General features: G+C 35.9%; 5 protein-coding genes across 7 annotated transcripts; 2 read left to right on the top strand and 3 right to left on the bottom strand.

Moving 5' to 3' along the window:
* Window positions 1-94: 94 nt before the first annotated feature.
* DPCoAC (dephosphocoenzyme A carrier) lies at window positions 95-5,365 on the bottom strand. 2 transcript variants are annotated; one of them, XM_068299909.1, is made up of 6 exons: window positions 5,137-5,365; window positions 1,509-1,730; window positions 1,143-1,446; window positions 802-1,067; window positions 533-719; window positions 95-469 (listed from the first exon to the last, which is right to left on the bottom strand). In XM_068299909.1, exons 2-6 carry the CDS (start codon window positions 1,720-1,722, stop codon window positions 316-318), a joined length of 1,125 nt encoding a protein of 374 aa, XP_068156010.1. In that variant the 5' UTR covers window positions 1,723-1,730; window positions 5,137-5,365; the 3' UTR covers window positions 95-315. The 2 variants fall into 2 exon arrangements, with proteins under 2 accessions (XP_068156010.1, XP_068156009.1); XM_068299908.1 differs by lacking the exon at window positions 5,137-5,365 and adding an exon at window positions 2,985-3,003.
* Window positions 5,366-5,545: 180 nt separating this feature from the next.
* On the top strand, window positions 5,546-7,005 carry LOC137584952 (uncharacterized). The gene is made up of 3 exons (XM_068300561.1): window positions 5,546-5,846; window positions 5,921-6,443; window positions 6,511-7,005. The coding sequence occupies exons 1-3, from the start codon at window positions 5,650-5,652 to the stop codon at window positions 6,811-6,813; spliced, it is 1,023 nt and encodes a 340-aa protein (XP_068156662.1). The 5' UTR covers window positions 5,546-5,649; the 3' UTR covers window positions 6,814-7,005.
* On the bottom strand, window positions 6,449-7,426 carry LOC137584954 (uncharacterized). The gene is made up of 2 exons (XM_068300564.1): window positions 7,188-7,426; window positions 6,449-7,124 (listed from the first exon to the last, which is right to left on the bottom strand). The coding sequence occupies exons 1-2, from the start codon at window positions 7,338-7,340 to the stop codon at window positions 7,047-7,049; spliced, it is 231 nt and encodes a 76-aa protein (XP_068156665.1). The 5' UTR covers window positions 7,341-7,426; the 3' UTR covers window positions 6,449-7,046.
* Window positions 7,427-8,416: 990 nt separating this feature from the next.
* LOC137584518 (fatty-acid amide hydrolase 2) lies at window positions 8,417-21,668 on the top strand. 2 transcript variants are annotated; one of them, XM_068299939.1, is made up of 5 exons: window positions 8,417-8,490; window positions 8,561-8,646; window positions 14,069-14,249; window positions 20,008-20,055; window positions 20,126-21,668. In XM_068299939.1, the coding sequence occupies exons 2-5, from the start codon at window positions 8,582-8,584 to the stop codon at window positions 21,515-21,517; spliced, it is 1,686 nt and encodes a 561-aa protein (XP_068156040.1). In that variant the 5' UTR covers window positions 8,417-8,490; window positions 8,561-8,581; the 3' UTR covers window positions 21,518-21,668. The 2 variants fall into 2 exon arrangements, with proteins under 2 accessions (XP_068156040.1, XP_068156042.1); XM_068299941.1 differs by lacking the exons at window positions 8,417-8,490; window positions 14,069-14,249 and having other exon boundaries at window positions 8,628-8,646.
* On the bottom strand, window positions 9,002-10,618 carry LOC137584519 (succinate--hydroxymethylglutarate CoA-transferase). The gene has a single exon (XM_068299942.1). It carries the CDS (start codon window positions 10,363-10,365, stop codon window positions 9,064-9,066), a length of 1,302 nt encoding a protein of 433 aa, XP_068156043.1. The 5' UTR covers window positions 10,366-10,618; the 3' UTR covers window positions 9,002-9,063.
* Window positions 21,669-23,551: the final 1,883 nt, after the last annotated feature.

The raw sequence follows: 23,551 nt of genomic DNA, 5'->3' as shown, positions 1-23,551 counted from the left end.
AGTAGTTTTTTGTTATTGTCCAAGTAACACCTAAAGAATAGGAAGTTTTCCATGCGTGTGTTATGATGAGTCTTTGTTTATACATAGGGAAAGATTTCATTAATTTGATTGTTTTATTATTTTTGTTTGCTCTGTGTATACTTTCAGCTTAAAGCAGATAATGTAATAACAAAGTTAAGCGTTTATGTCTAATTTCAACTCCTCCAAATCACTTAACAATTAACAACTAAAAAATTTCTAACAATTATATAGCATGATGGTTGATGCTGCGTTTTCTTTTGGTGTTTTGTGTTGGCAAATCTTAATAGTAAAATGCTATTCCTGAACCCGTCCGCGTTTCAAATGAGATAGTTCCCTAAGCCAAGCCTTGATCAGATCATATGCCGAGAAACTAATTCCCACAGCAATGGGACCTTTGATCCAATTCATACTCAAGCCCTTATAGAAGCCATTCTTGATGCCCTCCTCGCTAAAATAATAATAAATTATCCATAATAAATACGTATTTTTCTGATGCAAATGCTACTCTTACCGATAGATCTTGGTGAGCGTTTCAAGAATGGTGGGACAACGCTCATTTGCTGCCGTATTCACCCGCATCGTTTGCATGCGTCGACGCACAATGTCCAACGGATAGCTGGCCGTCTGTCCGGCTGCCCCAGCTGCAGCACCAAATGCCAACGAGACTAGAGTATTTGGTTTATTATTGCCAACCATTTCTGTATAGGGAAAAACGTATCATAATTAGTTATCTTCTCTTTCCATTTTCCTATTTACTTAATGGGCAAAGCGTATTCTTACCATGGTATTCCCTTTTGAGTGTTTCATATGTAAAGAAAGAGGTGCCCGCATAGGGTATGACACCCAATACCGTTGCCCAATAACCACGATACAGTGTCCGTGGTCCCTCCTCCACCCAGATTTTGGCGAAAACCTGACGTAATGTGCGGTAGCCAGTATATCGATCCGTGACAGCCATGCGAGCTCGCGCCAAATCCAAAGGATACGTCAATGACTGTGAGGTAATGCCAGCCAGTGAACCAGCCACAAATCGCCGAACTTTCGTGCTATAAAGCAAAGGAATTCGAGTCATTTAGACATATACGGATATGTATAGATAATTTATGATTCAGTCTACTCACTCTGTGCCATTTGAATCCACCTGAAGTATACGACGCCATTGTTCGTGGGCAGTGAACTGTATGGCCGCATAGGGTACAATTCTCGCCATTGTTGCGGAATTGCCACGCCACAGAGCAAGGACACCCTCCTTGGTATAGGTCTGTTCCAGGTATTGCAGTGAGGCGCGAAATGAGAAGGGGACATCTTTACGTATCTGAAAATTGATCTTTGTGCGATCCAGCGGGGCAATTGTGGTCTTGGCCAGAGCACCCGCTGCTGCTCCAGCTATCAGACTTATAAGCACCTCATCGATTTGTTTTCGCACTGCGAAAAAGATAAAAATGATATTAATAATGGAAACAAATATATCCTCTCGAGATACTTACTCTCTGTAGTCTTAATGCTGCTTGAATGCTGATTGACTTTGGCGGGAATAGTGGTTGTCGTTAATGATAATGATGCCATACTTGTGCCATCCTCATCCTCGACATCCTCTGTGCCTTTGTTCCCCGTTGATGCGGATGCGACAGTGCTTGATAATTGACTACCCGTTGCTGTAATAGACATGGCAATGTTCGGCTTTTCCAGAAGACGGCTCATGGCAGACTCTATATGTTGTGAGATAGAATAAAAGAGAGGGCCATCAGTCAATTTGCATTTCAATTTAAGTCTCCCTAAGTACTACACATGTTTATTTGTGTGTATATGTATATACACTCAATATACATATGTATATGCTTATTGCGGGCTTATTATCAAAACCTGATAATGATTCGATCACAAAGGCAAATAAAACAAAATAATGATCTGTGGGAAGTCTACCATGTAGAGACCCTGTAGTGAAGATTTCAAATCAATTTTCCCTAACTACTTAATTTGAATAACTTTTCTACTTTCTCTTGCCTAATATGCCATTTTCTAGAATCTTTAAAGGGTATAACTAACTAATCAAAGCGTCTAATGTTCAAATTGCTTCTGGTGTGCCGGCCTTTGAAAGGCTTCCTAATCAAAACAAGGCGTGTCATATAAAACCACAGATAGAAATTAATTTATATAGCAATATTTATACAAACATCTATATATATATATACATACATATATATACTTTTTATGTCTATTTATTTCTCTGATAAGGCGGGGGTTACCAATCGAACTTAAGAGTTTAGAAACTTTTCAATATTGGCATCAGCAATTCTTTTCTAGCTCAAATTTAAGAATATTTTAGCAATTGTTTCGTAATTGAAAACAAAAACAAATGCGGAAAACCTCACACATGGATACTAAAATATTAAACATATTTGGCACCTATTCAAATTACTTTTGGTTTGTTGGAGGTCCAGGTAGGTGCTTAAGGCACCAGATGTTTAATGTCAAGTCATAGAATTGTTATCTATTTTTTGTACTTTGCATTGTTTTAAAGTTCACCCAACTATTTGCTTATTAAGATTAAAATTTCATTGATTAAACAATTGTATGTACATAGAGTTGGTACCAACTTGTGGAATTTAAATTTCTGTATACACTTTACCGACTTAAAAGAGAAGGAAAGGAAGGAAAAACTGTGTCTACTTTAACAAATATGAATTAGAAACTATTTTTAACGAATATTTTATGCCATTTATGTCAAAAAATCATTAAAACTTTTGTAACCACAACAAATTAAGACTAGAAACTAACAGAGAACACTTTCTATATCACAATCGTACTAAGTATTTAATTGATTGTAATAGTTACTTCGGAAAAAAATGTTTAAAAATCATAGGAAGTTCGAATTCGGAAACCGAGAACTTTATCAAGACTTCAACATTTTATTGTAAAATATAAAGATAAGTACATACATACATATAAAATAAAAAGCTTACTTTTGACCAACAGCAGAAAATACTTAAAATTCATTTTTATAAATTTTCGTAAATTTCTATGCCAAAATTCTATTTAAAAATAAACAAAAATTTCTGTTACTTATGAAATTTAAAATTCGATTTATTTGAAGTGTGTGAATTGTGTGAACTCTGCTTAAGACTTTAGCATAATGATAAAATATTATTTTCAACAAATTCTACAAATGTAAGGCCTTCTATGTGTTTCAAACTTTAGCTGAAAATTATTCAACTTTTCATTTATTCAATTGAGTTTATAAATAGAAAGAAAAACAAAGAACTGTTGATAAGATTTCCTGATTTTTGTGGCTATTGCGTTTCTATTATAGATTGGAACCCCAAGAAGCAAAAGTGAAATCCGCATGAACTACATAGATAAACAATATATAGCTAAATATGGTAAAAATTCTAGAGAAAAAAAATTACAAAATGGGCAAACCAGTTTGAGTGGCTCTAACTCAATAACAAACAAATTATCAACAGGTTTCTGTATTTAGAAAGAGAAGTTTTTTTTTTTTTTTTTTGAGGCAGAAAACACACCTCCAAAAACAAAAACACCAAATTCATTTGCCAATCTAGACTGGCAAATCGTAATGGGCACTATTCCAACTAAGAAAGACAGCTGATTGCAGCTAAAATTAAATCCATTTCATTGACAACTTAAAGCAGACAGCATCTGTGAGCTAAATAGAACTAGAACTAAGTATCTATATATACAAAATTTTGCTTTTATTCGCATTTCTTAACCTTGAACATGATTTAGCTTCATGCTTATATTCATATATTTTATGAATAAAACTACACCTATCTTACCCAAATGTATCCCCTGATAAGATATCTTTGTGGTGGGCAAGCTTCTAGTTACAGTCTCCCAGTGGTGGTAAACAAGTAGCGCTAATTAGTATGCATATCAACGAGTGGAAACACTTGAAAAGATTTATGTTTTGAGGCTTAAGGCGTTCTAATCTAGTGTTGAAGCAGGAAGGAAAATATCTATCTTGGATATCGTAATTTTAGCAATTTAAGAGGTAAACTATTATGGAGAAAGAAATTCCTTTTCTTGAGGATCCTCTATTGATTATCCTAAGTAAATAGATGAAAATTGTGAATAGATCGTGCCATAGATATAAAGAGAAGTCTTTTAGGGGAAACAATAAACAAAGTTTACAATTTATAATAACTAGATCTTCAACGGTTCAAAATTATATTTTCCTTTATTATTGGCCCACAGTGCAGTTGATGCTGCTGGATGGTCAGGTGGATGGCTGGAGGGGAAGGGTGCTCAGCCCAATTGCAGGCCGGCAAAATAAAACGTAAACAAGTTCGTTAAGCTTTGCGTAAATACATACACATACACCGCAAACACACATGAAGTGTGTGTGTGTGTGTGTGTGTGTGTGAAAATACATTTGCATATGTAAATATCAATTTGTTTGTTATTTTGCACTTAGTCAAGGTTATTGTTATTGTTATTATTGTCGTTGGATCCAGTATATTCCATATATTTATTTCTTTTATTAATTTAACGATTTGAGTTTTTCTAAAAATAGAATATACTGGAATAGATGGTCTTGTGGGGGAGGAGAGTAAGATGGAGAAAGGCAGTGAGAGAAAGAGAGAGGAAAACACGAGGAAATGATAAGCTAATGGACTTTGGACTTTATATAAAAACTATTCGATTTATGTCTCTTACGTTATGCAAATCAGAATTGAAATAAAATTGAAATTCATTATATAAATTAATTATACATACATACATCTTTATGTACTTCATATATACAGCCGCTTTGTTTTTTTTTTTTTCTCTTGTTTCTTTATAAACAAATTGCGCCTTTTCAGACTGTTTAAAGACAACAAGAGCTACGTGACATGAATTTAATTCTGATTGGAGAAGCTTCTACTACAGCTGTTGCTAAACTTCCTCTGCCCCTCCCTCCTTTCAAACTTGTCTTACCACCCACTCTTTATACTTTTGACAGGTGCTGAGGCACTCTTTGTTGTCTAACTTATTAGTAAAACTTTTGTTCAATTTGTTTCTTCCAACATACACACACATACACTCACACATAGGTAATTATATAATTAGAACACTAAAACTAAAATAACAACACTAAAATTTTTGTTGGACACGCACCTTTTGTTTTTGTTAACACAGATTTTCGTTTGCTTATCGCATTCCACCCTTATTCTTTATTTACAATGCAAATGTCACGTTCTACGCGATAGTGACAATTGTAGGGAGTTCGTGCTGCAATTTATTTATTATGATTGTTTATTTCACAACTTTATTGCTAAAGTATTAGTACACATTTTCCGCGAGATCTTCTATAAACATTTACATTTCCCATAAAGTCGATTGCGATAACTTTGCACCGATGAGGTCGATTACGATAACTTTGCACCGATAAGAGCGATTACGATAGCTTTGCACCGACAAGAGCGATTACGATAACCTTGCTCCGATAATGTCGATTACGATAACTTTGCTCCGATAAAGCCGATTGCGATAGGTTTGCTCCGATAACGCCGATAACTTTACTCGCAAATGGCGTCAATGAAAAAAGCAAGAAGAAACTGAAAACAAAACAGAAGTAAAAATTTTACGCTCAAAGTGTTTATAAAAAAAGGCAAAATTCTTTTAAATACCATGATGAATGTAGACTTGCGATCTTATTCGCGTCACTGGCTAACCGAATTTATAGAGCAATATAAAGAGGAAGAGTGTTTGTGGCAGCCAAAGCATAATGATTACAGCAATCACGCGGCTAGAAACAAATCCTACGACAGGCTAGTGGAGAAGCTGAAGGAAGTGGAGCCCTTTCCCGATCGGGCCATGGTTGTAAGGTAAGTAGTTGTAAACATGTACATATATATTTTAAGCTGATCTTACCTTTGCCTATATTTGTTTGTTTCTCTAGGAAAATAAACTCTCTGCGCTCGGCATTTAGGCGGGAGTTCCGTAAATTGAACAGCAAAAATGATTACGAGACACGTTTGTGGTACTATGATAAACTACTTTTCATAGCGGATCACAAACCCAAGCGACATGGTAACGAAGGCTCTAAGCCTAAAAGGGAATTACAAATCAGTTTTGATGACGACGACTCGATGGAATTCGAAGAAGAATCCCATCATACGACACATCACTTAGAAAGCATAGCGCCAACCTCTTCAGATGAAGTGGAGGAAGCGGGTGAGAGTACAAGTGTTGTAGTTAGCAGTCAAGGAGCTACGATTAGTACGATATCAGTGAGTGCCGCAGAGTGTGTCACTATGCATTCGGTTAAAAACGAAGAGCATGCGGCTCATGAGGCTGCACATCAGCAATTGGTTGCCCAAGCAGCAGGTCAGACAACCATTGCAACGACTTCCCAGGCACATGCAGTAAAAGTGTTGGAGATAACTTCCTTAGATTCAAATTCGCAACGTGAAATACAACAGGTAAGTTTCATTATAATTCTTTTTAATTGCTTTCAAATAAACCCATTTTTATGTTGCTTTCCCAAAGGCCGTCAATTCTTTGGAACAGCATCAGCAGCAATTGCAACTTCAACACGCAAACGGCCATCATGCACAGTCAGTCCCCACCATTCAAATAGCAAGGGAGCATTATCAGCCAATTTTTAATGCAGGAGCAACTGCATATCCACAACGGCAAGAAGACGAATATGATGCCATTGGGGTCAATGTGGCCAGCAAGCTGCGGTCTATTAATCCCACGCAGCGTATTATTGCTGAGAAACTCATCAGTGATGTTCTTTTCAATGCCCAGCTGGACAACCTTAGTGTAAACTCGTCGCTCACCCAGTAGTAGTCGAAAGTATGCTATTGCCTTTTCATTTAAATCTCACTTTCACATCTGATTTGTAAATCCTAATAGAAATTTGAATGTTTTAATGTGTCGTTTTCTCATCTCTTTCTACGTTTTTCATGTATCATAAACATTCTTTCTGTATTTAGTTTATAATTATACAATAAATGGATTGTATGTTTTAAGATCCGATACCGTAGGCTTGTAAATTTATTTAAGACCCTTTGATTAGGTTATTTCGCCGCGCCAACATCTCCATCTGCAGATGCCTCTTGCGTTCCTGTCAACTTATTGTACACGAATTTGGCAAACTGTAATTAGTTTAAAAACTATTAGTGATCTTTTTTTGCAAGTATCGTGAAGGAATAACTTACGGTGACCGGTGGCAAGTCAATTTGTTCTTCCTTTGTCACCAATTTGCGGTTGTCCTGCATGTAACTCCATCCCAGATGTATACCAATTAAGCTGGGTATCATCACAATGGCGACTAGGTTGCGGGATATGAATGACGACGACTTTTGCACCATATTTTCCCTCAGTTTTTAATTTCAAATCACACTCAAAATTATAACATCAAAAGACATGTGTGACCAGGGTTTGACGATTGAATAACAAGTATTTACTTCTGACACCGGAACTAGATCCGTTTACGGTACTAGGTGATTTAAAAATGAGACCAGATCATAAAAAAATTATACCATGTGGATTCTTAAATAAGTTGGTAGCTCTCAACGTTTGCCGCCTGGATTCAAATTGTGTAGACTTTAACAAATTAAAATAAGTAGTCTAAATTAACCCTTAAAACTTTCTTGGTATACGAATTCAGAATCACAAATCTGTATTAAATTTTTACATAAAAAATTAGTTTTTAATGTATAAATCTGCAGAAAACGAAGGTCTTAAGAAATAATTGCCATGGAATTATATCCATGGCTTTTTAACCTTGGATTTCGTTAGGCGTTTAGCTATCTCTTCGTTTATATACATATTTTGTTTTCTGTTAATTGGCTTTTAATTAAATTATAATTATTTAACTTTAAAATAGGTGTGAAATCTTCTTCACCTTCGATTTAAAGTAGCAGGTGAAGTAGCAAAGGGGGAAATTAGCGAGTCACATATTCAGATGCGGTTCTATGCACTTTGCCCATTGTATATATGTATGTATGTTTGTGTATCATATACATATGTACATTTATATAAACATGCACACGTACATATGTAAATACACAAGCCACAAAATGCTATTGAAACTAACGCCTACGCCGGCAGTGTCATTGTGCACAGTGGTCCAGTTTCAAAAATGGACTGTTTATATGAATAATAGTAAATAAACATGAGGAAATCCATTAAACAAACAAAACGAACGCGGAATCAGAGCTCTAAATCGAAAACTAAATGTACTTAATATTTAAAAGTAAAGTGAAAACTTTCACAGATAGTTTGTGGGCAAGACTTTCTTGATAGGGTCAAACTTATTAAAAGTGCTGCCCTTTTTCCTAATGTAAAAATTTATGCAAATTTTGTCCCACTGTACCGGCCGCCTGTTGATAGTTTTTTCTGTCGTCTTTTGCAGTAGTACAGAAACAAACAAAATCAAACAACAGTTCAGTCTCAGGTTCTCGCCGAACAGAGACGGACGTGAATTGAAAGAAAAAGTCTCATTAGTATTCCGTCAAAGTGAGTTACAATAAAGCAATTTTCATTTAAGTTTAGTTCACTTTAGTTTTTCTGTTTTTTTTGTTATTAGTTTCCTCTTTTTCGTTTGGAAATGATGGGTTTGGTAAAATCGATAATCGGCTTATTGTGGCTGCAATTGGACGAGCTCAGTTTCAGGTAAGGATTGCGGTCATCGAGGATTGATTGTGGACATTGTTGAAGTCTGGCCTTGCTTAGTATCCATCTTAAGGGTTTTGAGATCCTTTTGTGCTAAATATTTATTATTTAGTGAATAAACACAAAAGACAACGCCAGCGGTGATAGATACAAGCAGGATAAAAGCAAATGTAAAGAATGCCACAAGAATGGTCTGTTCCCGACGTGAGCGTTTATGCCATGGCACGGATGGCAGCTAACCGGGAGGGAGAGATCGATTTTGAAAATTGAGAGAATGTGGTTTGAATTTCAAAACCTACCACCGGCATATCGTCTGCGGTTGAAACAAATTGAGAAAGTTTCAAATTTCCAGCACTGGAGATTTTTAAACTGGCTTTTATTTTTCTAGATTATTTCTTATGATTCACAAGTCATAGATTACTGAATAATGCCTTGATCACGTAAGTGCTGTATCTTTTGAGGATCATAGCCTAGAAGTTGACTTAGCACCTTATCCGTATGCTCACCCAATGTGGGTGGTGCTGTTCTGGCATCATTTCTGGCCTCACTATAGACCACAGGTGGACCGACAACCTTGACAGCTCCATCTTGATCATGTCGTAGGCTCTTGACTAGATTTATGGCCTGTATATGCTCATCCTCAAATACCTCTCGTATATTGTTGACAGGTCCCACTGGGAAGGAAGCACCCTCGAATTGATTCATCCAATTCTTGGATGTATCACCGCTAAGAATATCCTCCAATAGCTTGACTAACTCCTTGCGATTCGTTACACGATCCCGATTTGTTCGAAACTTCGGATCTGATGACACTTGCTCAATACCAAGGCGACGACATAATTCCACAAATTGAGCATCGCTGCCAGCGCCAAGTGTAAGATAACCATCCCGAGTCTTGAAACTCTGATAGGGAACAATGCTGGAATGCTGCGTACCCCAACGTTTAGCCTCCGTGCCGGCATTTAGATAATTACTGCCCACATTGATGAGCAATGAACAACACGTGGAGAGTAGATCTACATCGATTTTCTGACCCCGCTGGGTTCTCTCCCTCTGATAGAGGGCAGCCAATATGGCTCCATGGGCATACAGACCTGTGGCTATATCTGTAACAGCCACACCCACTTTGCTGGGTGGTCCATCTGGCTGGCCAGTAATGTGCAATAGTCCACCCATCGAGGATGCTATCACATCATAACCAGGACGTTTAGCATATGGCCCCGTTGAGCCGTAACCACTAAGAGTACAATACACAAGTTTGGGATTGATTTCCTTCAACTGCTCATAGCCCAAGCCATAACGGTCCAGAGTGCCCGGCACATAATTCTCCACAAAAACATCACTAATCCTGGCTAGATCGTGTAGCATATCCGTGCCACGCTTTAAATCAATGCAAACACTTTGTTTATTACGATTCGAGGCCAAGTAATATGTGGAATCCTTGCTCTGCTCCAGAAATGGTGGTCCCCATTTGCGTGACTCGTCACCGAAATGAGGACGCTCCACCTTAATCACCTCCGCACCCAGATCGCCCAAGACCATGGTACAATAGGGTCCAGCTATAATGCGCGTCAAGTCCAAAATTCGTATACCCTTGAGGGGATGACGTTCATCCACATCATTATCGTTCGCATTGTTCGCACTGGCTGCAAATTTTCTCAAGCTCTGCCAAGCTCTGTAATTAGCCAGACCTCGACTATATAGTCGTTGCGTCAACATGGCCGGGTGGTTAGTGGGGGGTACTAGTTAGTCGCTGTACTATTATCTAGTGTGCTATCTATTTTGCATTAAATATGGGTTATGGAAAGTTTTTGTTTTGTTTTCGTATCGTTTTTTTGTCTTTTCTGCAGAACAACTTAATCAACGGAGAGCTTTATCGGTACTGAGTAGTGGGGGAGACCCTCAAGAGCTTCTTCTCCATGCTTAAAGTTAACAGATAATGTTATCTGGCCAACTGCTCTCTTAACTGCCTCTCAAAGTCGTTGTCACCTTAAGAGAAATAGTCTCAGAGACAGAGAAAGAGAGAGAGAGAGCTTAAGACCTAAACTCGATCACAGTCAACTCTTCTTCACCTTGAAGAATTACCCATAAAAACAATCCCTACAATTTTTGTGTTTTTCCCCCACAAAAGAAAAAAAAAACAAACCATAAATTCTATGCCATTAAATATATTATCTTTTATTGCCATCTTCATGCCTTATGCTGCTCTATACTTATAACTTCCATACATGGCTAACACACACACACATATGTATATATATTCATATGTGTGTGCTTACTATATTTATATCACTTAGCATCTGAGAACTCCAAATCCATCACAATCTATCTTGAGACTTATACTAAGTGAGCAATTTAAAGTTCTCCATAGATTTGTCTAAATTAACGTATCCCCACCATCTCTTCCCCCTCCCATCCTAGTGCCTAGCACTTTTTGTTTTTATTACGTAATTATTGCCTAATGAAGGGGCAATTAAAAAACAATTTTATTGTCATAGATAAGTTACATATACCTGAATGCTTACCATAAATGTCCGACTGATTGAGCAGTTTAAGATCAAAAATATGAAAATTCTTAACAACAACATTGTAACTGAATTGATATTTTCATTTATAATTGTTAACAAGTGTTAATTATTAATAAATGTCAATTTCTTTAGGCTTTAGACAGAGTTTTATATATAGTTTATAATAATTAATTTATAATTTTTAAATTTGTAAAAACTCTCAACTTTGCAAATCTCTAACGATCTCAATTTTCAGTCGATTTTTAAAATTCTTGTCTTAATTTTCTTGTTGAAAAATCTTCTTTTAATTCGCATTAAAAACTGGAAATCGAATTTTTTTAAATTTTTGGTGTAATTTTTTAAAAAAATCGAGTTTAAGATTATTTTTTGAAAGATTTCTAGACTTAAATTAAGAGAAGGAAAAAGAATTGATGCAGAAAATATATATAAAGCCTTATAAAGACGATCATTTTATTCCTATATCCTATTTTAATCCTTTCTTTCTTTAATTTCTAAATAAAAGACCAAGGTTATGAGTTTCAAAGAATAATAAGGATTAGGAATATAAACAATTAGAAACTTTATTCATCTAAAATGTATTTCAATATTGTACTGAGTAATGAAATTATTTATAGATGTGTGAGTTTCCAAGCTTTTGTTTTTAAAGCCTCGTTCCCACTCACTTATTCATTGCACAAATATTGAATCTCCATTTCTTTAACGTTGTGTTTGCATTCTTCATGAGAAATTTCACCTAAAAGTTAAATATTTGCAGTACTCGTACTCATACATATTTAAGTATTTCCGAATGCATTTGCTTGTGTGCAGCATTGAATAATAATCAACAAATGGTGCGAGTCGGGAGGCTATTTTTTCGCAAGTCATTGTGGTCAATATTTGGTTTATATAAAATTCTGACGTTTCCACAGCTCGACGTCATTGCACTTTGTAATGGTGTTGGGTCAGCAATGATATATTTTTATCTCTAATTGCAAGTGTTGCGTAATAACAATGCCAAAATCATGGTTTATGTCATGGTTAAGTGTTATTCGTGTAATTACCAATGAGATGAATCCTCCTCTTATGATACCCTAACCAAAAAGGGATCCCCATCTTTTTGAGATAGAACTTTTCAAGGAAGCAGGCATCTACATTTGTACTAAAATTTCTGATCAGATTTATGCTCGAGATTAGAAGGAACAACTGTCCTTTTTATCATCCAGGGAAGATGTGGGTAATTTATGGTTTATTTAATATTGCAAATCGACTGAAACAGTCACATAAATCAAGTGTATATAAGAATCGACATGACCCAAATCGAACCGGATCTGTAATTTTACGATTGAGATTGTAATGAGATTATAAACACAATACAATTGAAGGGAGTTCCTGGTATTATGATCCAACAGAACGCTTTAAAATATAAGACGCCGTCCTTAAAATACCCTTTACAAGAACACCATCAAATTTGCTATCATATCTTTAATGAACTTGCTACTTTTCTTAGTTTTCGCATCACGAATTTCATTTTAATACTTTTTTTTTGTTGTCAGAAAAAGGATTCGATATTTGAACCCATTTGGGAACTATTCCTAAATGATAACAGATTTAAAAGGTTATTACTTTAACCATTTTAATATAGATACTACCATAGTTCTTGTAGAACAAGGTTTGTTTGGTCACCTGGATTTCTCAAATTTTAGAAATTGTTAGAAAAGTTTCAAAGGATAAGGATTCTAAGTCCTAAAAGCAGGAGCTAAACATATTAACTTGGCTTAACTAGAATGAATTCTTAAGGATCATACATATGACATCAATGGATATACCCAGATTTCTTGTTAATGCTATAAGAGAGCGTAGAGTTGTTTAAAAACAAAACAAAGGTTCAAAAGTTCATTGTTGTAATTGGCTTTTGAGCAGGAAAGGAAGTACGTAAGTTAATAAACAAACACAGTCCATTAGGGAATGTCGGTCGAAAAAGTTAATCCAAGTGTTATAATTAGTAAGAATATGGTCCATTTCCTTGTAAATGGGAATTACAAACGAACTTTGTCTGAGCTTAGCTTAGCTTATAAGAGAGCAAAAGCTTAACTAAAAACAGTGCCGCTCTCGCCATCACACTCTCACTCTGTGTGGCCAGAGAGTAAGCTTGCGAGCTGGGTGCGTGAGCGGCTTTAAATGACGTCTTGCTGCAGAGACTTGTTTGCGTTTATTTGTTCACCTCGCTTCGTCTCGTTCGGTTCGCATCGCATTGCATCGGAGATCTCATAGTTCCCGCCGGTGGTGGGTCATCGTGTCGTTTGTCTATCGGAAGCAGCAGCAGCATAAAATGCTGGAACTATGTATATAATTAGTTAGACTGGAAATAACGAACAAACAAAAAAAAAAAAACAGAAGCAAAACACAACAACAAAGAAAAAAATGAAAGCCAGGGAAATGTTTTATCAGCGTTGTGGTATTAAACGCCAAAATCAAAGCCCTCCTCGACTAGTGCAACTAAATATAACCAAAGATACAATGGAAAACTAGTTTTATTTTTCGCGATGCAAGAAAGTAACGCAACTATTAGCCAACTGACCAATACCCACTGAAAGATCCCCCCCCTACCCCCCAGACCAAAGTGAATTGTGCAAGAAACAACACCAACAACATCATTGGAGCTTGGCAATTGCAGTCAGCTGCAGCAAAAGAGAGAGAGAAAAAAATATTGCACAATCCTGCCAACTTGTTCGCGCTGCATTTTGCGTTCGCTTTTTTTCGTGTGTGTGTGTATATCTACGCGATCCTCGGCCCCCTCAAACCCTGGGATCCACCGCAGTCGCAAAAACCGCTCCAGTTTTTCATTTCTTTCCATTTTTTTCTTCTTAACGTGTTAAAGTTAAAGCCGTCAAAATTGCTGTACTACTTTGTTCCAGGATCCTGGGATATATCATGCGGCGCTTTTTGCGTTCGGCCATGATTGTCTTCAGTTGGTTCGTAGTCCCCTTTAGCCGTTACAATAACATCAAGGTGATTCGCCGCAAATTGCCGCCCATACGCAGCCATCTGTTGGAGATACCAGCCGTCGATTTGGCCAAACTGATTCGCAACCGTAAGGTGAGTTAACTCTTACTTTTATAGTTTTTCCCTCTCTCCCCACTCTCGGCACAATCCCGCCTATCCTGAGCCAGAAAATCCGAAAAAGCAATTTAGGCCAATTTGCGCAAAACAAAAAAAGAAAAAGAAAATGGACAAAGTGTAATCTTGCAAAATCAATTGCTAGGCAGCACCACCAGAAGCAGCACCACCAGTGGCAGCAAATTTTAGTTGCCTCATTCCATTAGATACTTTGTGGCAAAGTTTGGGCAATAAACTGTCAGTTTGGACCATGCCCGTCTACTGATACAGGTCACAAGTCTTGATGCCAAAAAAGTGTGAAACCTTTGGCCACACACACTCACACACTTACTCATACACTCACACACACGTTGAAGGCAACAAGCCAAAAACAAAAAATTGTTGTTATAAAACAAAGAAATTGTTGTTTTTTTTCTTTCAACTTTTTAATTTTAATTTTTTATTGAGCAGTTAAACAGTTTCATCCGAGTCAAGCCACTCGCCCCTAACATTTCAATTAGACATTAGGCAAGTGTGCGTAATAACAAAGGAGATATATTATATACTTACTTACATATGTATATATGTATATAAATTTGCAATAGGATTTTATGACTCTTAAATACCCTACACATTGCCACATTGGATGGTCCAAACTTTCAAATAATTTCAAACGATGTAATAAACAGTTTTCAAATTTATGGACCGAGCTAAAATTACTCAATTTATTAAGTTGAAACATCTTGGACTTCCCAATAAAGTACATACATATTATTTAGATCGGTTCAAGTATAAGCTATATAATTTTTTTATTGAAATTATGAATGTTTAAGTGAAAAATTTTGTTACTTAAAGTTGGCATTTATATTTAATAGACTGAAATTTGGAGTTCAAAAGAAAATGTGAGGTCATTTCTTCCTGCAAGGTGCAAGAACTATTGGACGCTTGACAATATCTATCAATCTAATCTTTATTAAGGTCACTTAACACTTAGAGAACTTCTTTGTTGTTCCTGCAAATACAAATTACTAAAAAATTAATAGAACAAAATCAGCGAGAAAAGTGAATCAAACATATGTAAACTTTAAGATTTGCGATTGAAGCTTAAACTTGGCTTGTCTTTGACCTACATAAGTAGGTACTTTACTTGTTCTCTTCTGTAGACAGAACATCAACAATATACCTAGTCCTTGTTAAAACAAGTAGGTAAGTAACATTCCATCAAAACTAGACAAAGGATTCCTACAAAATAGGAGATTCAGTTCTAAGTTCTTATAAAAAGAGTTGATCGTCATCAATTTTTTGATCTTGGAATCATTTGCCATTAAGAAAAAGTCAAAATTATTTCCTTTTCCCCCACTTTATGACACAAGTCTCAATAACTGTATATACTTAATTACTTTCTAGAGCTCTAATTAAAAAAAATAGTTATTGAATAATCACAAATTATACCTTTCAAACCGATGGCCCTGGCAACTGAGCTTTATGTGTAATGGTTTTAATTTGTTCTTTTTAATAACAATAATCTCTTTAATTGACTAACTAAAGAACCTTTTCACTTTCTCATAGAAGTCTACTAGTTTTGCTCTTCAGTTTGCATCATCCAATTGAATGCCAAAGTATCTAAACTGTTTTTCGCTTAGTTAGATGAAAGCGAAATCAATTTGGGTTTTTTCCCCTTTTGTTTCATTTTGGTTTTGTTTACGTCTGCAGCTCAGACACTTGTTAGAGACACTTTTGGACCGCTGCTTAAGATATAGAAACCAGAAAATCATGAATTATGCGTGTTTGTACATATATATATTTGTTTAGTAGCCATATCGTCATTTAGGAGGTATTAACAAACGCTTTTTGTTATGATAGAGATAGGTAGAGAAAGAGAGAGAGAGAGAGGCTGCGACCTAGAGACCTGACCGCCTGGCTGAGTTTCATAGAGCCATATCAATAACATCTGATCTGATGTGGTCTGGTTTGGGTTTGGGTTTAGGTTTTGGGTTTTGGCTTTGGCTTGTGCCTTCAAATGCATGACGCATGTTAAATGTATCTATCAGATACATATGTACATACATACATACATAGCTCAATTGTTAGTTGGGCTTTCAAGTTTCTTTTACACTAAAGTTTTGGGTCTCATTTGGCAAGATTTGTGCCGTTCATTGGTCCACATCGTGTGAGGTCATTACTTGGCAGACCTTATCGTGTATATATATCTTTATATTTTTTTATCATTATACATAATGCACATGTATTGTTTATATTTTTAATGCACGTTTATTGTTTAATGCCATCTCTGTACGAGTATTTTGTGGATGTGTGTTAAATTATTATTATTAAAATTTGAATTTTTGCTGAGTTTCTTCTTTTTTCATTTGCTTTTAATTGCTGGCCAGTTTTCATTGTCATAGGTTAAGAGAGCATTACCTCACTCGGTTGAGGGGAAAACAAAATAAACAACAATATTATTTTGTAATTCAAAATATGTATACTCGAGATTGATTAGGTTTTAATTGGTCAATGGGCTGGCTAAAATGTTAACGACCATATAGAATCATATGCATACATATGTATATGTACATTTATCATGTTCTCTACGAAAGCTTAATTTTGCATCTGAACAATTTTGCTTAATTGTCTTGTAAAATTAAGATTTATTTTTAAGTAAGGCAATAAAATGTTTATGCATGTCTGCTTTTATCAAAGTGCCGGGGCAGAACAGTGTCAGAGGGGCCAAATGGGCATAGAAAATATGTGAATTTTGTAATCAATTTTGCAAGAAAATCTTAAAAATTTGTTTGTTGCTCCAAAAGTTTCCTGAATCTGCAGACATTTATAGAATATTGTGAAACAAATTTAAAGTAAATCCAAGCAAAACTAAACCAGGTAGAGTAATCCAAGTGACTGATTTTTATGCCTATTGTAAGATGAGATTATGATCACACGAAAATACGCTGATTAATTACAGGAATATCTTAAGAAAACAAACTTTTCTTAGCCGTATCTCGTATTAAACTTGATAGGACCACTATATTATTTAACATTTAAAGAAACAATCCAATAATTGAAAAATGAAGTTTCAGATTTGTTTTTTAAAGATCCAAGAGAACTGCCACCTCGGCCACAAATAGAAATGTTTTCAAAAGAAAATTTAACCAATGTGATTTTAAATGATTAACTAAAACGTCTATGTATATATCATAAGTAAATCTAAAAAATCTTGAATCTTCTTCCTTTAGAAGAAGCTTAATAGATCTTTATAATAAGAAAAGGAAGAGAAGTTAAGTTATGCCCACATTACTCATTAGAGGTGGAGAAGTTGAATAATCTAGTCTCACTTTATCAACCCCACAATTGTCAAGTACGCCCCTGTGTTTGTGTTTGTGTGTGTGTGGAGAAGCCCCTTATAAGCCGGCACTGGGGGGTAATATGAACAAGTACAAGATACGAGTATGTACCTACTCATATGTTTGTATATACACACGAATTTATGTGGATACATATGCATGTACATGAAATCGTATTCGTACTTGAATCGCTTGAAGTTTTAGTCTTTGCGTTGTATTTAATTTTTTATATCACGTTCGTCATGCACTAAGTACTTAGTATAAGACCCTCCCCGACCGCCCCTCCACTCTCTTTGCATTAACTTCGGAAAAAAAAACTGTGTCTGTGTGTCGCGCGGCTTCTTTATTTTGCTTTTGCCCCCAACATCTTTTCCATCTTTTCTTTCGGTGAATTATGTTTTCGAGTCTGTTGCAAGCCAAAAGACTTACCTGTTGTACCTATTCGGTTTGTTTCGGTTTTGTTTTTTGCTGTTGCTTTATCAGTCTTTACTTATGTATGTGTGTATGTATGTACATATGTGTTAACCATCGCATCACACTTTTTTGCGTGTGTGCCTCTGATTTATTATTACACTGGAAGTCATTGAAATGTTCAGGTAGCCTTAATTTTAATGATATATGTATGTATGTATATAGTATGCAGCAGTTTTAGGTGCCAGGGGTCTTTAAAGTGCCTTAATTTAACAAAAAATTGCAAATAAACCTGATTAAATTAAAGAGAGGAGAATTGGGTCATTTCTAATGCTTGATTTGGTTTTAAATTTGACTGGAAAGGACCTTATTTCATCAATGGACAAAGGGTTGGCTAACAGATCGATCCGTTTGCAGAGGAATTTAAAATAAATCTTACATAAGTTATCAGGACCGAGTTGTAAAGTGAGTCGACTGAGATACTTTAAGTCTTGAAAACTTTTTGATCTTGAAATTAGATTTTGTTTTTTGATTTTCTCTCTGTATTTGTCTTTTATAATTGTGGGTCTTGCTGAAACTTTCCCTATTATGGCCTTTATTAAGGTCTAGGTCTAAATACATTCATTTGAAAGGTCTAAGCCTCTTCATATATTACTTTGTAGTTATATTTTGAATAATAATTTACACTAGTTTCTAAATTTCAATATTTATGATTTGATTTATAACTTAATAAATAAAAGTAGACCCAAACAAGTAAGAGTACAAGCTACAAGGCCTTTGATTCAATTTCAAAGCTAATACGTCTAGCCAAGTATTGATCGTGTTGGCCAGTTTCAGACAATATCTTTAATAGACTTAGTATTAACAAAATAAAAACTAAGACAATAATTTAAACTTTAACTAGTTCTTGTTTTCTTTATGGACCTCGAAGTGATTCAAGTAAATTGTTTGACTTATTTACATTAAATTCTTTTATTTAGTCAGATCAAGTTTATTCTAAACTATGAATAAAATCCTTGACTCTAATTGCAATTCATTGGCTAAACATTTTTAACCACATAAACTGGGATCAGTTTCATGTGTCATTGTCAATAATAAAATTACATATTTATTTATTTTAAAAACTTAATCCCTTCAAGCATATTCATTTGTTCAATTTCTAGTTCGAAAGCGGTTTCTAAACTATTAAAGACCAATTATAAGAGTCAAGGTTACTGATTAAAGTGTTTTAGAAAGTTTTATTATTTAATCTGAGTCCAATAAACAAAAATTTAATGATCTAAAAAACAAAGGTAAGTTTGATTTCAAATGATTGATAGGTAAAGTTTAATATTAATTTTTTTTAGGCTTTAGATTTGATTTGAATTAGGAAGTATTGAGTTGAATTGAATATATTAATAAATACTTTCATATAAATAAGTCACAATAGGGAACTTTAATAGGACAGTTTTATCTTAAGAATACATTATACAACCTATACATTTTCCCTGTCATTCATTTCTATCACTATAAATTCATGAAACCGATCAATTTCCAATCGATTATCAATTATTTTGAACATATTTTTGAATCTTATCTGAAGTCTCTTTTTCTGAAACTTTTTGTCGCCCCCCCCAATCAATATCAATAAACTTGTCCCAATTTGTGGGGTGGTCAAACTTTGAACTTAGGGCGATGCTTTCTTTTACAGACTTCGATAGATTACTCATGAATATATATGTCTATATGTTTATATATACATATGTAGTTACATAGTTTTATTGTCTGGCTTGGCCTCCACTCGTGATCGCTCACTTAATGTGAAATGTGAACGTCATGAAATGCAATGCGAGTTTAGGTTTATTTATTGATTTCAATTTATACATAAATTTCTTTTGTCTGTCTGTCTGAGGGGATTCTAATTGTCAGCAAACAATTGATTTAGGAATGTTGGTGGGAATGTTTACAAAGATGCGGAAATATATTTGTTTAATAAAGTTTTTGCGTATTTCTCTTTGTTATTGCAGATTAAAAGCGAAGAAGTGGTTGAGGCCTATATAGAACGATGTCGACAGGTAAGAATAGATGATTATTCCGTTTAATATGCCTAACGTTTGCTTATGAATCTTCATTATCTATTGGCAGGTTAATCCGCTGATCAATGCCATTGTACAGGATCGTTTCGAGGAGGCCTTGGAGGAGGCACGCGAAATTGACAATGTCATTGCCATGGGCATCAACAGCGTGGAATCGATGGAAGAACACACTCCACTTCTGGGCATCCCAGTGACGGTGAAGGAGAGTATTGCCGTCAAGGGTCTGACCAATCAGGCGGGTCGTGTCTTTAAGACGCCACAGATAGCCAAATCGGATGCCCCGGTGGTGGAGCAGATCAAACGCTGTGGTGGCATCATTTTGCTGGTCTCAAACACACCAGAGCTGTGTTTGCTCTGGGAGACTTACAACAATGTGACGGGTCAGACAAAGAATCCCTATGATCTGAAGCGAACACCCGGAGGCTCTTCGGGTGGAGAAGCAGCACTGCTGGCCAGTGGAGCCTCCCTGCTGGGGTTGACCTCGGATATAGGCGGATCATCGCGTTTGCCCGCCATGTTCAGTGGCATTTGGGGTCACAAGCCCACACCGTATGCCGTCTCGTTTCGTGGCCATCATCCCACTTCGGATCAGCCGACTTGGGGTGATTTCTTCACTATTGCTCCAATGACACGCTATGCCAAGGATTTGCCGCTACTGCTAAAGTGCATGAGTGATCCGACTGGACCAAAGTTGACATTGGATAAAGAGATTAGTGTCCATGGCATACGTTTCTTTTTCATGGACAACGATGGACCCTCGGGCATGATGCGTCCTCTGAGCCGTGATCTTCATACGGCAATTAATCGAGTGGCCAGTGACTTCAATGCCAAACGTGTGAATATACGCAAAATGAAATGGTCACTGGACATTTCGCTATCGGCCATGCTGACCATGAAGAATATCGAGACCATTTACCACAAGACCGAGGAGGGCGAGGAGCCCAAAACGGTGTGCAAGGAGACAGTCAAATATTTCTTTGGCTGCTCTGACAGTATTCTACCCTCGGTGATTTTTGGCCATTTGCAGAATTTCATGAAAATAATCCCCAATTCGCGGCACAAGCACTTGGCCAGCATCATTGAGGCGCTCAAGACTGAATTCAAGGAACTGCTGGGCAACGATGGTGTCTTCCTCTATCCCACATTTCCCAATACAGCGCATCAGCATTATCAGATCTATCACAAGCTGCTGGAGCCCATGTACATGGCTATATTCAATACACTTGGCCTGCCCGTTACCAATTGCATGATAGGCCTGGATCGTCGCAATTTACCCATGGGCATTCAGGTGGTGGCCAATCCCGGTCAGGATCATCTATGTCTGGCGGTGGCACGTGAAATGGAGCGACGCTATGGCGGTTGGGTGCGTCCCCCCTCAGAGGATAGTCATAGCAGCAACAGCAGCAGCAGCAGCAGCAGTAGTGGAAAACAACGTGGTTAGTCCATTGGATCCCCAACACACACACGGCTTTAATCCTTTCAAACGTGATTCTTTTTGTACTTTCATTTTGAATATAGCAAATATCTTTATCTATCTTTACTAAATATTCATCAAATTGTCAAAAAAAAAAAAAAAAAAAAAAACGTTTCATCCTAATTCATTGCATTAAATTATTCAAACGCCTTGTCAACAAAATTATTCACCCTATCTTATCGTATATATATATATATACATATACATATATCTAAAATATATGTATTCTTTTGTGTAAATATTCGTTTAGCTTCTAAGTGTTAGATTGCTACAAATATTATAAATATTTTATATACTATATATCTATATAGAAATATTTCCTTTAGTAACTATTTTTGAAAACACACAGAGACAAATTGTTGAATAAATTTTTACTAAAAATCAAAGAACCAAACAAAAATGCAGTCAAATGGTAATACATACTATAATTTAAATGATTTATAGATCTTTTTTGGTGGCCCAAACCAATGAAAAGCTGTTGGCCTCCATTAATCGGTGTGTGTGTGTGTGTGTGTGTGTGTGTGTGTGTGTGTGTGTGTGTGTGTGTGTGTGTGTAGAGAGGAAGCTTGAAACGCTAAGAAAAAACAATATTTATAACTATGTTAGCTGTTCTAATGGTTACACTCGGGGGCTTGGTTAGCCACCAAAACGAACAAATGTTTAAAAGAAAAGTGTACTCAAATGGTTGGATTTTGGTATACCCTTTAACCAGCTTTTAGTGGAATACAAAGCAATGTGCTTTAAACTCTCCATTGGACATCTCGAAAGTACTTTTGGAATGGATATTAGATAAATATTTCAAACCCTTTCTGTCTGATTGATTAATCCGAGTACATATCAGGCACATGGAATGGCTGGCCTTCTTTATCTAACTTATAGGTCTAGTGGCTTAGATCCATCTCTCTAATTAAGTTTATATTACTCTTTAATCAGAGAAGCCAAAGATTTTAGTAACTATCAGGTACAGCGAATTCTCAACGAGACTCATCATATTTTAGAAATTCAAACCATTAATTCGGACTAAATACTATTAATCTATGTTTAAACTATCATTTTTTGTGAATTGAGTGGATTCTTTTATTTAAAAATTAAGACATTAACTTCAAACTTAGCAGACCATTTTATGTCTATTTCTTGCTATTTTAGAGTTAATTTCTGATCTAATTCAAAGGTTGTAAATTATGAATCTCCGTTCTAATATACCCACATTTTCATTGTATCATAGGGTATCAAGAAGAATGTTTATCTACGAGTCTTGATCGAGCCGTTAGCCTTCTCTAAATGCATTTTCCAAGTTGAATTTGTCATTTGTATGTTGCCGAATTTTATACAGATTTTTTTTTTGTTTTTTGTTATTGGCCAAGTGGATTTTGCTGTTGTTTTTCGTCTATTGCGAAAAGTTTCTTCTCGCTTGTGGCATGTTTGGGCGGTGCAAGGGGGGGGTACTTGTATTTTTTTTTTATTCTTTATATATTTTTTTTTATTTTGGAGTAGCTCAAGGTTTTGCCAATATGGCTTGCGCAATTCCGCTGTACGATTAACTAGCATAGACTCCATACGTGTTATTTGGTCAAAAACGGTCGAAACAAAACGAAACACACACTAACATTCGGAGGTAACTTAAAATTCTTGCTTAAGAATGTGACGGCCATGTGAGTTTTTGTTTCTGTTTGTGTATTTCTCACAGTTTCCTCTGTTGGCCATGCCATTCTGGGAGACAAATTGAAGTTATTTGTCACCTCGATATTAGTTTAAAAACATTTTCTTTTTTTTTTTTTTTTTGTTTTTGAGTTTTTCAAATGCATTTTAGATTTCAAAACCTTCTTTTCGACTACCTGTTGCAACTGTAAAATGAGAGAGGCACTCTCTCTCTGTCTCTCTTGTCTCTTTGTGGAATCGGACTGGAAGCAAAATGAACACCTGCTCTTGGTAAAAAAGAAACTGTTTCCAAAAATTCTCATTCAGCAGAGAGACCAGAAGAATAATTTGGCATTGTCAACA

This window comes from Drosophila tropicalis, unplaced genomic scaffold, assembly GCF_018151085.1.
Source record: "Drosophila tropicalis isolate 14030-0801.00 unplaced genomic scaffold, ASM1815108v1 contig_878, whole genome shotgun sequence".
Taxonomy (NCBI): domain Eukaryota; kingdom Metazoa; phylum Arthropoda; class Insecta; order Diptera; family Drosophilidae; genus Drosophila; species Drosophila tropicalis.
This window is presented reverse-complemented; position numbering and strand designations above follow the sequence as displayed.